At 40.1% G+C, this 11,646-nt stretch overlaps 1 protein-coding gene across 3 annotated transcripts in view; it reads left to right on the top strand.

The window, feature by feature from the left end:
* The first annotated feature begins 978 nt into the window (after window positions 1–978).
* The window catches only part of LOC109614623 (solute carrier family 12 member 8), a 29,893-nt gene continuing 19,225 nt past the window's right edge, over window positions 979–11,646 (top strand). For all 3 annotated transcript variants that reach the window (XM_029125860.2, XM_029125861.2, XM_029125862.2), the window contains exons 1-9: window positions 979–1,212; window positions 2,156–2,346; window positions 2,591–2,737; window positions 3,360–3,551; window positions 3,692–3,923; window positions 9,350–9,463; window positions 9,779–9,866; window positions 10,059–10,146; window positions 11,476–11,622. In XM_029125860.2, coding sequence (XP_028981693.2) covers window positions 2,248–2,346; window positions 2,591–2,737; window positions 3,360–3,551; window positions 3,692–3,923; window positions 9,350–9,463; window positions 9,779–9,866; window positions 10,059–10,146; window positions 11,476–11,622 — 1,107 coding nt within the window. In that variant the 5' untranslated portion in view covers window positions 979–1,212; window positions 2,156–2,247. The remainder of the gene's footprint in view (window positions 1,213–2,155; window positions 2,347–2,590; window positions 2,738–3,359; window positions 3,552–3,691; window positions 3,924–9,349; window positions 9,464–9,778; window positions 9,867–10,058; window positions 10,147–11,475; window positions 11,623–11,646) is intronic.

Here is an 11,646-nt window from a genome sequence, read left to right as displayed (position 1 = left end):
CAAAACCACAAATAAAACATGAAACTATACTCTTGCCTTATGAAACATTCCATCATAACTTACAGTCTTGAGCCAAATTAGAAGTTCTAACTTCATTATCCAAATAAATACATTGAGTGGTTGCATGTGTTTTTCTCCATCAAGTTTGAGACCCAAAACCTTCTACCTTCAAACATACCAGGGGAACTCAAACTATATGTTTTATGGTTGTGAAAACTAACTAGGGAGTTCAACCACTTACAATGACCCTTTACCCATAAACTGACCACAAGTGTCCTTGTATAAGCTGGAGCAAATTTTTTTTAACTTGTTTCATCAGTGTGGGAAGAAATGTCTATATGTTGAACTTTTTGATAAATGTTCTATTTTTGAAAAATGCAATGTGTTGCTTGTAAAAAGGCTCTGGGGTGTATATGTAATATTCTGTCATTATTGCAGACAGTCCTCAGTTAATTAGATAATTGATTGTGAATATTCACTTTCAAGACAGTTATTTTGTCTCTGATTTTCATATTTTATAATTGATATAGATTAGGAAGGATAGTGCACCAATTATTAGTCAAGTTGTGATTTAATTACTCTCACTGGTGGTTGATCAAAATCAAGAGGTTGATTTGCATGGTCTAGTGATTCTAGTGAACTGGATGTTTTTTCTATAAAAAATAAAAATGTAATAATGTACTGCTTCAATAATTGTTGCTGATTTAGTACCTCTGGATTCATGCAATATATGACTTGTAAAAACCTGATGAAATTGTTGGTTTTTCATTGTGTTTTGTCCTTCCAAATAAAATAATTCTAAATACTGTAGGACAATACTTTTTTGGGTTGTATAATATGATCATTTATTAATTATCCTTATGCTTAATTGGTTACTTATGCGTACTACGGGTTTTTTCGGTGTCTGCGGTGTCTGCTTGGTGCATAGCAACACACCTATAAAGTGGCATTGGTGAAGAACAAACATTAACATGCTGACGTTATTAGATGAACACGTCGCATTACTGCTTGTCCACGAAAGAAAGGTGTGAGGGTAAACCATTAGGTTGAGTTTATCGCAACGTTACATTCATTTACATTTTACACTTTTATTGTCATTTAGCTTTTACGTCTATAGTGATAACATTTTAGAAAGAGAGCGAGACTCGAAAGTTGGAACTTGTTTTTTTAGGAGAATGTGCTAGACAGTTCAAATGGGACTTCATTTTTGAGGTAGGTGAAGAAATGTTCGATATTCTACTCGGTTTCATTTATTCTTTATTTGATGGTTCTATGACGGCAGATGGCGCGTACCAGTAGGCTAGTTTTGATATGCGCTTATGGAACTGTTGCTATATTTCCGATTGGGAGTAATACGCAAATATTAATTTGAAGGGGGTGCTTTTGTCATTAGTTATCTGTTAAGCTGGAAAATGCGTCCATTTTCCTTCCATACATTTGACAGATGTTAGTAATTTTATGTAAACGTAACTTTTTAACCCTTTAGACACACTGTTTGCAAATAAAATAGTTTACTTTTACTTGTAAATTCAGTAAAATCCCTCTTCATTCCATTTGCTCAACTTGCACTCGGAAGAACCAATTCACCACAGACATTTCAGGGTTGTCAATCAGCCAATCAAAATGTCAATAGAAATAAAAATATCGATAGATATTTTTTTAAAGAAAAATCTGACAAGAAAATTGCTCCGTGTTTCGTACTGTTTGCATAAATAAAGTAGAATGTTGTTGACGAAAAGTTTCGCAACTAAAACGTTTTATTTTGCGAAATGAATACAACCCTGGATTAGTGGTTACCAATAAACGAACACCTATGCTGCTGCATCCGGGTTTCCATGTTTAGTTGTGTCACACCTATATTTACCTCTATGTAAGGTAAAGCAATGAATGACTGTATCTCATCTGCACATTAAAAAAACACTTCCCCATCATGTAGGCCCTAAATAACTTTCCACTTGATTTATGTAACACTGTATTGCACATATGTTAGAGACTGTAAGTTAGCGAAATAGCTACTCGATATTTTTATGTAGCTACCTGTGTTTGCTTTGGGGGTTAATGTACAACACTATTAAACAGCAGTCATATTCACGTGACCTAATTTCAAGGTTTTAAACTCTGGCATACTGTGTATCCATACATTTACACCCTGCAGGATGCTAAAGTGAAGTGCATGCAGCCAAAGATTTGATCCAAGCAGTTACTGTGGAAGTGTCGCGGTTTGCCCAGGCTCTCCACAGGTCAAACATGGAGGATGTTACAGAACCTCTGAAGGCTAAGGGGCCAATGAGTTACAGCGGCAGCAAAATTACACCTGTCCAGGATCTGTTCCATGAGGATGCTCAGGTAACCTTCTTGCTGAATGCCAGTATTGGGTTTACAAGTAACTTGCCTCAAATGTTGCCTATCCTCAATGTTTGAGGGACTTATTATTAATGACAATTCAAAACTGGCAGCCTGGTTCCTGTTCATTTGTTCAGTGTCAATGTGTGGAATGGTCAAGACGACCCAAACGGATCTTGGATCAGTTTATACAAATTCTGCGTGTTAAAAGTCTTAAACTGAAAGTGTTGCCTGCTGAACTCTGCAGGGGTTGCAACATGTCTCGCAGCCATGGTGGAGGGTTAAGCTGTTTGTCTGGGAGCCTGTCCTCTTTGGGACGTGGGACGGAGTCTTCACTACGTGTATGATCAACATCTTTGGTGTGGTGTTGTTCCTCCGCACTGGATGGCTGGTGGTGAGTTTCATTTCATTCAACTGGGACAATGCTCATTTATGTTCGATGTACAGTGAGGGGAAAAAAGTATTTGATCCCCTGCTGATTTTGTTCTTTTGCCCACTGACAAAGAAATTACCAGTCTATAATTTGAATTGTAGCTTTATTTGAACAGTGAGAGACAGAATAACAAAAGAGAAATATTATTTGATTTGCATTTAATTGATTTTGCATATAATTGATTTGCATAAACCTACCATTAAAATTATAGACTGATAATTTCTTTGTCAGTGGGCAAACGTACAAAATCAGCAGGGGATCAAATACTTTTTTCCCTCACTGTTGCTGTCTAGCTAGTCCTCAACTGTAGTGGACTAGCTAGACAGCTACAAGGGCAGGACGTTTTAGACCATAGTTAAAATGGGATGTAGACTAGTGTTTCTCTATGATCCAAATCCGTTAAGCCTTATGGTGTGCACATTTTAGTTTTATCAACTAGTCAAGGCCAAGGAGTTGTTGAGTTGTTGAATCGGCATGTCAGTGCATGCCCAAAACGAGAAACACTGACGAAGCTGTCGCAAAGACATGTTCCGCACCAAATTGGGTGACTTTCTGTTTTTGCCTTTTGTCTTGGTGACATAAGGGAAACCTAGGTGTGTTGTTAGGTATGTTCCTGGTGTCTGTGGTGGTTATCGTTGCCCTGGTAACAGTGATGTCAGGCATTGGCGTCTGCGAGCGCTGTGGAGTGGGCAGTGGTGGAGTGTACTCCATGATTTCCACCGTCCTGGGAGGAAGAGTGGGAGGAACCGTGGGTCTCCTGTATGTTTTTGGCCAGGTAAGGAGCGTAGTGTGTTAGTGTGTGTTTTCAACCCTTTATCCTCTTCCATTTATGGTAAAGGAGAATGCATACTCAGTCAACCCACAATTTAAAGCAAATACTGTGAGGATGAATACAGAGCATTTTGATTTCCACAGTGTGTGGCTGGAGCCATGTACATCACAGGGTTCTCAGAGTCCGTCGCTCAGCTCTTGAGTTGGCAGAGTGAGTGGGCCGTTCGAGGGATGTCTGTGGCTGTCCTGCTCGGCCTTCTGGGTATTAACCTTGCAGGGGTCAAATGGATCGTCCGTCTCCAGCTCATACTTCTGTCCGTGCTTGCTGTCTCCACACTGGACTTTGTTATCGGAACGTTCTCGCACCTTGACCCAGGTTTGTGCATAATTTAGACTGTAAGTCCTGAAAATGTGTTCTGCTTATAAAAATGGGATGTGCAGTATAATATTAAATTGACAGAACATTCTCCAGAACTGATAGAGGAAACTTGAAGGCCATAGTAGTAGTTTTAGTAAAAGCAATGTTTTTGTAAATTCTACATGTATTTGAAGTATTTTCTCCAGTAGGTGTCATTGTGGCATAATAGAGCTTGTGGCTGTTCTCCAGGCTTGCCCTCACTGCAACTTCAACATTCATAAGCTTATTTGTGATCACTTTAGTTTACATGCAAAAGTACTGCAAAACCCTTCATACTCCTATGTAGTAATAGATCAACATACATTGTTTTTCACATTGTTCAAATAAAATCAGAGAATGGTTTTTGGCTTTAGAAGAACCTTGTAGACCCCCATCCAAGTTAGTTAGGTTGGTTGGAAGTCAATTAATTTGTTAGTGTGTGTGTGTGTGTGTGGCAATCAGTTGAATTAATCACTGCTATGGCAAGTTTGATTGAATTCTTCTGTAATGTTTACCCAGAAAGTTTTTCATGATGAGGAAATGGTGGGTGTGCTTTTAGCCTAAATGTATTCTTTCGCAGGCCTTCAACAGGAAGTTGATCCTTACTTTTCCTGTTCTCACTGATTATCCACTTCCTGTCCAGTCCAAGGGAGGAGCAAAAGGCTTTGTCTCAAATGGCACCCTACTGGCTCCGGTCAAATGTAGTGCAGTAACTAGGGAATAGGGTGCCATTTGGAATATAAGAACAGTGTTCCAGAAGGGATTGGGCCTCGTTGGTTTCTTTCTCCCATCAAACCACAAGGAATGCTAAGTAGTAGACGTGGTGGGGGTTGGTTTAGTTCAGGAAACTGAAACTATGAAACAGTTGGTTTTTAGCTTTTTCAGTTTCTTTCTACATTTCGTCTGGTCTTTTGCCTACCATGTCTTTCCTTTCCAGTCCAAGCTTCTCATCCCAAGTAATCCTCTCTTCCTTATCATTCAGAACCCAGAGCCCAGGTTCCCATTCCTATAATAGTGCATTACTTTTGACCAGAGCATTTTGGGCCCTGTAGTACACTATAAAGGGAATAGGGTGTCATTTGTGATGCACAAAGAGCTGGCATATAGGGTACACATCTCAGGGTTGTGGCCTAATAAGTGAGGCATTGGATTCCCCGGGTGTTTCCAATTAAGTTGCTGCTGTGGTGACTTCATGCTTTGGCATGGAACCACCTGGTCTTTAAGTCTAGGAGACTAGTTCTGTGTCTGAAATCACACCCTATTCCCTACATGCTGTAGTGTGTTTGACTGTGGGCCAATGTAGAGAGGTTATGACATGTTTTAAATGTGAAGTGGTTGGCAACTACTGATAGGGTGCCGTTTCAGACACCCTTGGCTGGGTAATGTACGGCCTAGTGGCTGATTACCTGCCAATAGCTAGAAAAAGGAGGTGCCAGGCAGATCATTCTGGTTTCATAACATTTTAAAAAGATTTAATGTAGCACATTCTAAACCTGAAGAGTGACATTCAATCCACTTAATGCTTAATGGAACGCTAAAGTGGTGTTTAAGATAGTTATTTTAAAAAAAATCATAGTTTTCTAGAAACTTGTAGAATGAATATCACAGTGTATAAAGCTGTTCTGGTTAGTTGTGGTGGCTCAATGTGGCTTTTTTTCATTTTTAGTAATGGACTACTGTTGGAGTGGTAGGGATTTTATATGAAATGGACAAACTTTTTGGGGAGGCTGAAAATATTAGAAAACAATGTTGTTTGTAAAACCAAGGTCAAAACAAATTGCAATGTCGAAGAAAGATTAAATTGCCATGTCTGAACATATTAAGTGGATCTTAATGACATTTTCTGAAAAGTATAAAAATGTGTATACATCTTAAAACAAGTGTGGAAAAATAGGGTCAATGTGCAAGTTATAAAGCTATGGTACATTATTATGAATCAAACCCACAAACGTGATGGATTTTACAGATATCACAAGGCTAAAAAAGGATATACACAGTTAACTAGAGAAACCAGTTACACAGTATGTCATTTTAAGCCTTGACGAAACATCGCTTTGCTACTATGTACACAGGGAATCCCATGTAAAGGACATGTTGTAAAGAAAAAAAAATTGCAAGGCATTATGGGTCTTACATTACCTGACTAGCGTTTCCTGGCTGCATTATTGACACAGTTGACAATTATTTAGACTATAAGAAAAGTAGAGCAGTGTGATAAAGATAATTTTATTTTGTTTAAGTATCGTCATATTGTGCTCCTTGAAACAACCACACCGTCTTTTTCCAGAGCAGCCTGTATTCTCCTGAGGTTACCTGTGGGTTTTTCTTTGTATCCCAAACAATTCCTCTGGCAGTTTTGGCTGAAATCTTTGTTGGTCTACCTGACTTTGGCTTGATATCAAGAGATCCCTGAATTTTCTACTTCTTAATAAGTGATTGAACAGTACTGACTGGCATTTGCAAAGCTTTGGATATCTTTTTATATCCTTTTCCATCTTTATAAAGTTCCATTACCTTGTTATGCAGGTCATTTGACATTTATTTTCTGCTCCCCATGACTCAGTATCTAGCCTGCTCAGTGCATCCATGTGAGAGCTAACAAACTCATTGACTATTTATACTCAGACACTTATAGCAATTTACAAAGCCACAGGTGTGGGTAATTCACCTTTAATTACCATTTTCACCTTGTGTGTCTGTAACAATGCCAAACATTCAAGGGTATGTAAACTTTTGATCAGGGCCATTTGGGTTATTTGTTATCATTATGATTTAAAAAGGAGCCAAACAACTATGTGATAATAAATGGCTTGATATGATCACTATCATTTGCACGATCAGTCATATTTTTAAAATCAATGCCAGAATTTCACAATTTCTGGCAGGGTATGCAAACTTATGAGCACAACTGTACATAGATGATTAAGTAATACTTCTCTACATAACTAATCAGGAGTTTATTGTTTTTGAAGACCTTAAATCTTTATATCATTGTTCATTAATGTAACGACTAGAACTGGGCTAAAATGTCTCTACCAAAGCTAGTCTATAGAATTGTATTATATAAGACAAAGCAGTTTGGTCATTTTATCACAAAACAAAACTAATCATTATCTCTAGTTGTCTCTCTGTCTCTGGCCTTCTTCCTTTTCCCCCCTTATCCACCCATTTAAATCTTTTCTTTCCAGATCCAACAGACAGGAAGTTCCATAATGAGTTTTATACCTTGGGTTGTAGGGTGTTGACCGGGCTAGCCCACATTTTTGGACAGTGACTGAAAGGAATTGCCGGAACCCAGATCTGAGAGAGCTGTTGTTGAGACCTAGCATCACATCATCACATCCTGTAATAATATGAAGGGTCCTCCAATCAAAAGGTCAAGGGTTCCCCCAATGAACACTGTGCTGCTGTGGGGACCTCTCAGTGCTTAGAGAGCAAGGTCATCCAGTATCAAGACACTGTTCCAAACACTCTTCCAGTGGTGATTTCAACATGCTGGATTTACCTTCGGTCATTGAGTGTGACTGAGAGAAGTTGGTTACAACAACGCTATGGTGTTATATTAAGGAGGGTTCTCATGGACATTGAGTGGTGTCCCCAATGACCCCCTGTGTTATTCCTGTGTAGTGAACTTCTTCTACCAGACTATACAGAATAGGCTGCCTTCTTTAACAAAATAACGACCTGTCTCTTGGCCTATTCATGTTAATTTTGAGTTAACAGGACAACATTTCGGTTTAAATAGTATCGGAAATATGAAGTGAGATGTTTATCACGCCAACAGAGCTTGGCGATAGGAGCAACACATAGCTTATAGCGCCTTGATCTTGCCAAAATATTGTCTCCAAATGTAGACCACATTCTTTGAATTTACACACTCGTTAATCTTAACAAATTGCATCTTCTGTTGTACAGTAGGTCTGTTGCACTATCATTGCTGGAATGGAGGAAACTCTGAGGGTCATGTAATGTACAATTATTATTTAGCATTGTTGCTGTCGTTTTGAACTTTGAACTCGTTATTTTAGGGTGCCAAAATGTAAGCTGATGTTAAAGTTGTTCTGTGGTTCTGCTGCAGAGCTAAAATAAGAGTAAATGAGATTCTCTCTGTCTTTTTTCTTTTCCTCTGTGTTACTTTCACTTGGACTTGGAACCGGCAGGGCTTCTGAAAAGGGTGGCGACTTCCTTTTGGATAAACATGTGATTAATCTGAGAGAACACATTCTTTCCCATCGCAAGATAACCAAGAGGGAAATGGTTCATGTTCATGAATAGGCGGGTTCTTCAGATTTGACCCTCTGGATTAAACCTTTTAACCCCACAAAACATTGTTTATATCCTAAATGGGACCCTCTTCCCTTTATTATGCACTACGTTTGACCTTATGAGCCCATTGGATTTTGGATTCTGACTTTGTATCACCTCAAGCTCCCGAGCAACCATTAACAAAGAATGCAGGAATATTGTCTTTATGCATGATACGTTTTTGAACTTTTATTCATTAAATAGATTTAATATTTTCTTTTTTTTCTTTTCAGTAGCCAGCATATTGTTTCTATAGGCTGACATTTAACAACCTGATTGCTGATATAACTGCAATGCTTACTTGCAGTCCTCACCATCCATTCTCAACACTGTGCCACATGTTAAATTTTGTAATATGGTGTGAACAAATTACTCTTGTCCAGCCACCTTGTATAGCAGTACAGTTATCTCCTGTTGCTTTTTGTGCTAAGGTTCGTCTGTCGCCAGTATGAGGCTTGTTGTGTTTGTGTGTGAGTGAGCACACCCATGGCCTTGTCCACCACACTCCTCTCTCTTTACTCTCAGACCCAGGCTGCTAACGCTGTTGAACTTGGCAAGCGTTTCAGTGAACTAGGTTGTGGCCCCCTGATTGCAGGCATCTAGGCGGGGCGGATATGGTCCCTCTCCCCTTGGACAGTTACATAATGGGCTGGGTTGTGGTTCAGTTTGTCAGTATCTGGGGTGCAGACACCTCTGGTTTGGTCCCGGGGGCAGTTAATATTAAAATCTGAGTAAGAGCCTGTAGGAATTATACCTCATATACCTCATATCTGGATTAGACATTACCTTCCTTATTAGCCTTTATAAAGCATATAAGATGATGTAAGGATAAGAGAAGATGCTTGATCCCTGTAAGTTAGTCCGGTCCCCGGTCCAGCCCTGGTCTTTCTTATCACTGAAAAAATGTATACCTAAAATCTGCAGAATTTGTTTTGCCTTATGAGCGGAGTCCAAAGTAATGGAACTCATAAGGGAGTGAGATGAGACGTAAAATTCAATTCTGAGTGTTATTAAAGTGCAATTGATGTAAAGGTTTGACACATCCACCCCCCCCCCCCCCTGAATCTCACTGTTAAAACCTGGCTTTGTGGATGTTCCAGATCATGGCTTTGTAGGGTACTCTGAAGACCTGCTACGTAACAACACATTACCTGACTACAAGGGAGGAGAAGGATTCTTCACAGTGTTTGGAGTGTTTTTCCCTGCTGCAACAGGTGAGCTACCACAGTCTATCCAGTGACACTTTAACTCACTGCATTCTACTAAGCCAGGTAAAACAACCACATATCTTCAGTTTTTGCAGTTACTGCTTTAGATGGGACAATGTTGATTGACGCTTGTCACGTTCTAGTGGTTTTCCTGCGGTTCAAAGTAAATGAACGATGCCCTTTTATAGCCATTGCCTTATGGTAAGTGTAAGCTTCCACAGTGACTGTTTGAATCCCTGTGATTGTAACTGTTCTGATGTCCCAAGGGTGTGGTGATGGCAGGCTCTCAACAGTCAATCCTCTCCTGTGTCCGGTGTGTAGGTGTGATGGCTGGCTTCAACATGAGCTCTGATCTGCAGAAACCTGAACACAACATCCCTGTAGGGACTCTGGCTGCTGTCTGTACCTCGTGCGTGCTGGTTGGCACTCCCATCGTGTATTCAATTGCTGTGTTTCCGGACTCGTTCCTCTGTCTTTTTGGGATGGGGGTTTATAAAAAACATTATTAGCAAAACAATTCTGTCCCACCATTAAACATTTGGATGTTGTTACATATAGTGTGGTGTGTGTTTTCCAATAAACTGGTGGGTTTTGTTTTCAGCTGGTTCCTGTATCTCGTCTTTGTATTCCTACTTGGAGCCATTTGCACCAGAGAGGCACTGCGCAATGACTTCTTAATAGCGGAAAAGGTATGCTGGTTCATTGTCCTCTTAGCGACTGTTTCCTTTTGAAGTGGTTACTCACTGTGTATGTTGCCTTATTTCCTAACTCTGTTAAGCATAATTAACTGTGTAGTTACTTGTGTGATGAAGTAACTTAGTCCCAAGTCTTTTCAAACTATCTTGCAAACGTCTGTGGTCATTATTGTTAATGTCTTACATCAGATGGGACAAGACCAACCTGAGAACAGGCTAGTAATATCACAGAACAATATCTAGATGCACTTGAAAAGAAAAAGAGAGAAAATATATGTAGCTACATCTTGTTTATGGTATTTGTAAGCCAAAGCTAAATGTTTTAGGTGTTTCAGGACTCCACCATATGGACAGTTGCGAGGGATCTACTTAACTGTATCAGAGGAAGGGGTTTTTCAACAGGAGATGTTCATGTTCCCTTTTGTCAGGGAAGGCAGCAGAGTTCTGTCCATTCAAGGCATCTCACTGGCCACTCGCCATTCCCACTGTCCGACTGGTACTTCCCCGTAGCTGTTGATACGACTTTGTACAAAATGAAATTCCCTATTTTTTCCACTCACTCAATGATGTCCTCCTACATAGCATTTCACTGGTCTCATGGCCAGATTGCCTCCTACTGCAGTCCTCCTCCAAATAAATATTTTCAACCCAGAACACGCTGGCTTGCTTGCTTGCTAGCATTCTTATCTAGATTTGTTGAAAGAACTGGTTTGCAGAAGATTGATTGTAAAATCTGTTACTAACAATGATCCCAGTGGACCTTTATACAGAGTGACAACTGTTCTCTGAACGCTAATTGTACCTCTGAGAATTCCAGAACAGCTGAGACCTTCTCATTTACACAGACTGACTGACATGACAGAGAGGCAGTACACTCAGGGTCCTTATGAACCAACGATCCCCAATCCCAGCTGTTCTTACTACAGCTGGTATATGGGTGTTCTGGGCACTCTGGTTAGAATGGATCCAAGAGACACGGTGCAGCGCAGCTGTCTGCGGTTGGTTTGGAGGGCTTGGTTTGTTTGTGGTGGTGTAGGGTTGTTCCAGAGGATTCTTTCGTGGGTACATTTTGCAGAGCAAACATATTGAGGAGCTTTAAAAAATAAAAAAATAAAGATGCTCACTATTTGAAGCCTGCAAGTGAAGGGTTATAGAAATTGTTTATTAAATCAGACTGCATTATATCTAAAGGATGTCCTATTTTGTCTGCCTCAAACCTGTTTTCATAAAGGGTTGGGGTTAAGCTGAGCTGGGTGTAGTCATCTTAGAGCTGGACTCTATAATGTCTTTCCCTCCTCTGTTTGCTTTGTTCCAAATTCCCAGGTCTCCTTGGTGGGGTTCCTGTTTCTGCTGGGCCTCTACATTTCCTCCCTGGCCTCCTGCATGGGTGGTCTTTATGGTGCACCCAGGATCCTCCAGGTCATTGCTCAGGAGAGGGTCATCCCAGCCCTGGCCTTCCTGGGACACGGGGTAAGTCAGGCAGGATGGAGCTAT

The sequence above is a fragment of the Esox lucius genome, chromosome 16 (assembly GCF_011004845.1).
Source record: "Esox lucius isolate fEsoLuc1 chromosome 16, fEsoLuc1.pri, whole genome shotgun sequence".
Lineage (NCBI taxonomy): Eukaryota > Metazoa > Chordata > Actinopteri > Esociformes > Esocidae > Esox > Esox lucius.
Note: the sequence above shows the minus strand (reverse complement) of the source record. Positions and strands in the feature narration are given on the sequence as shown.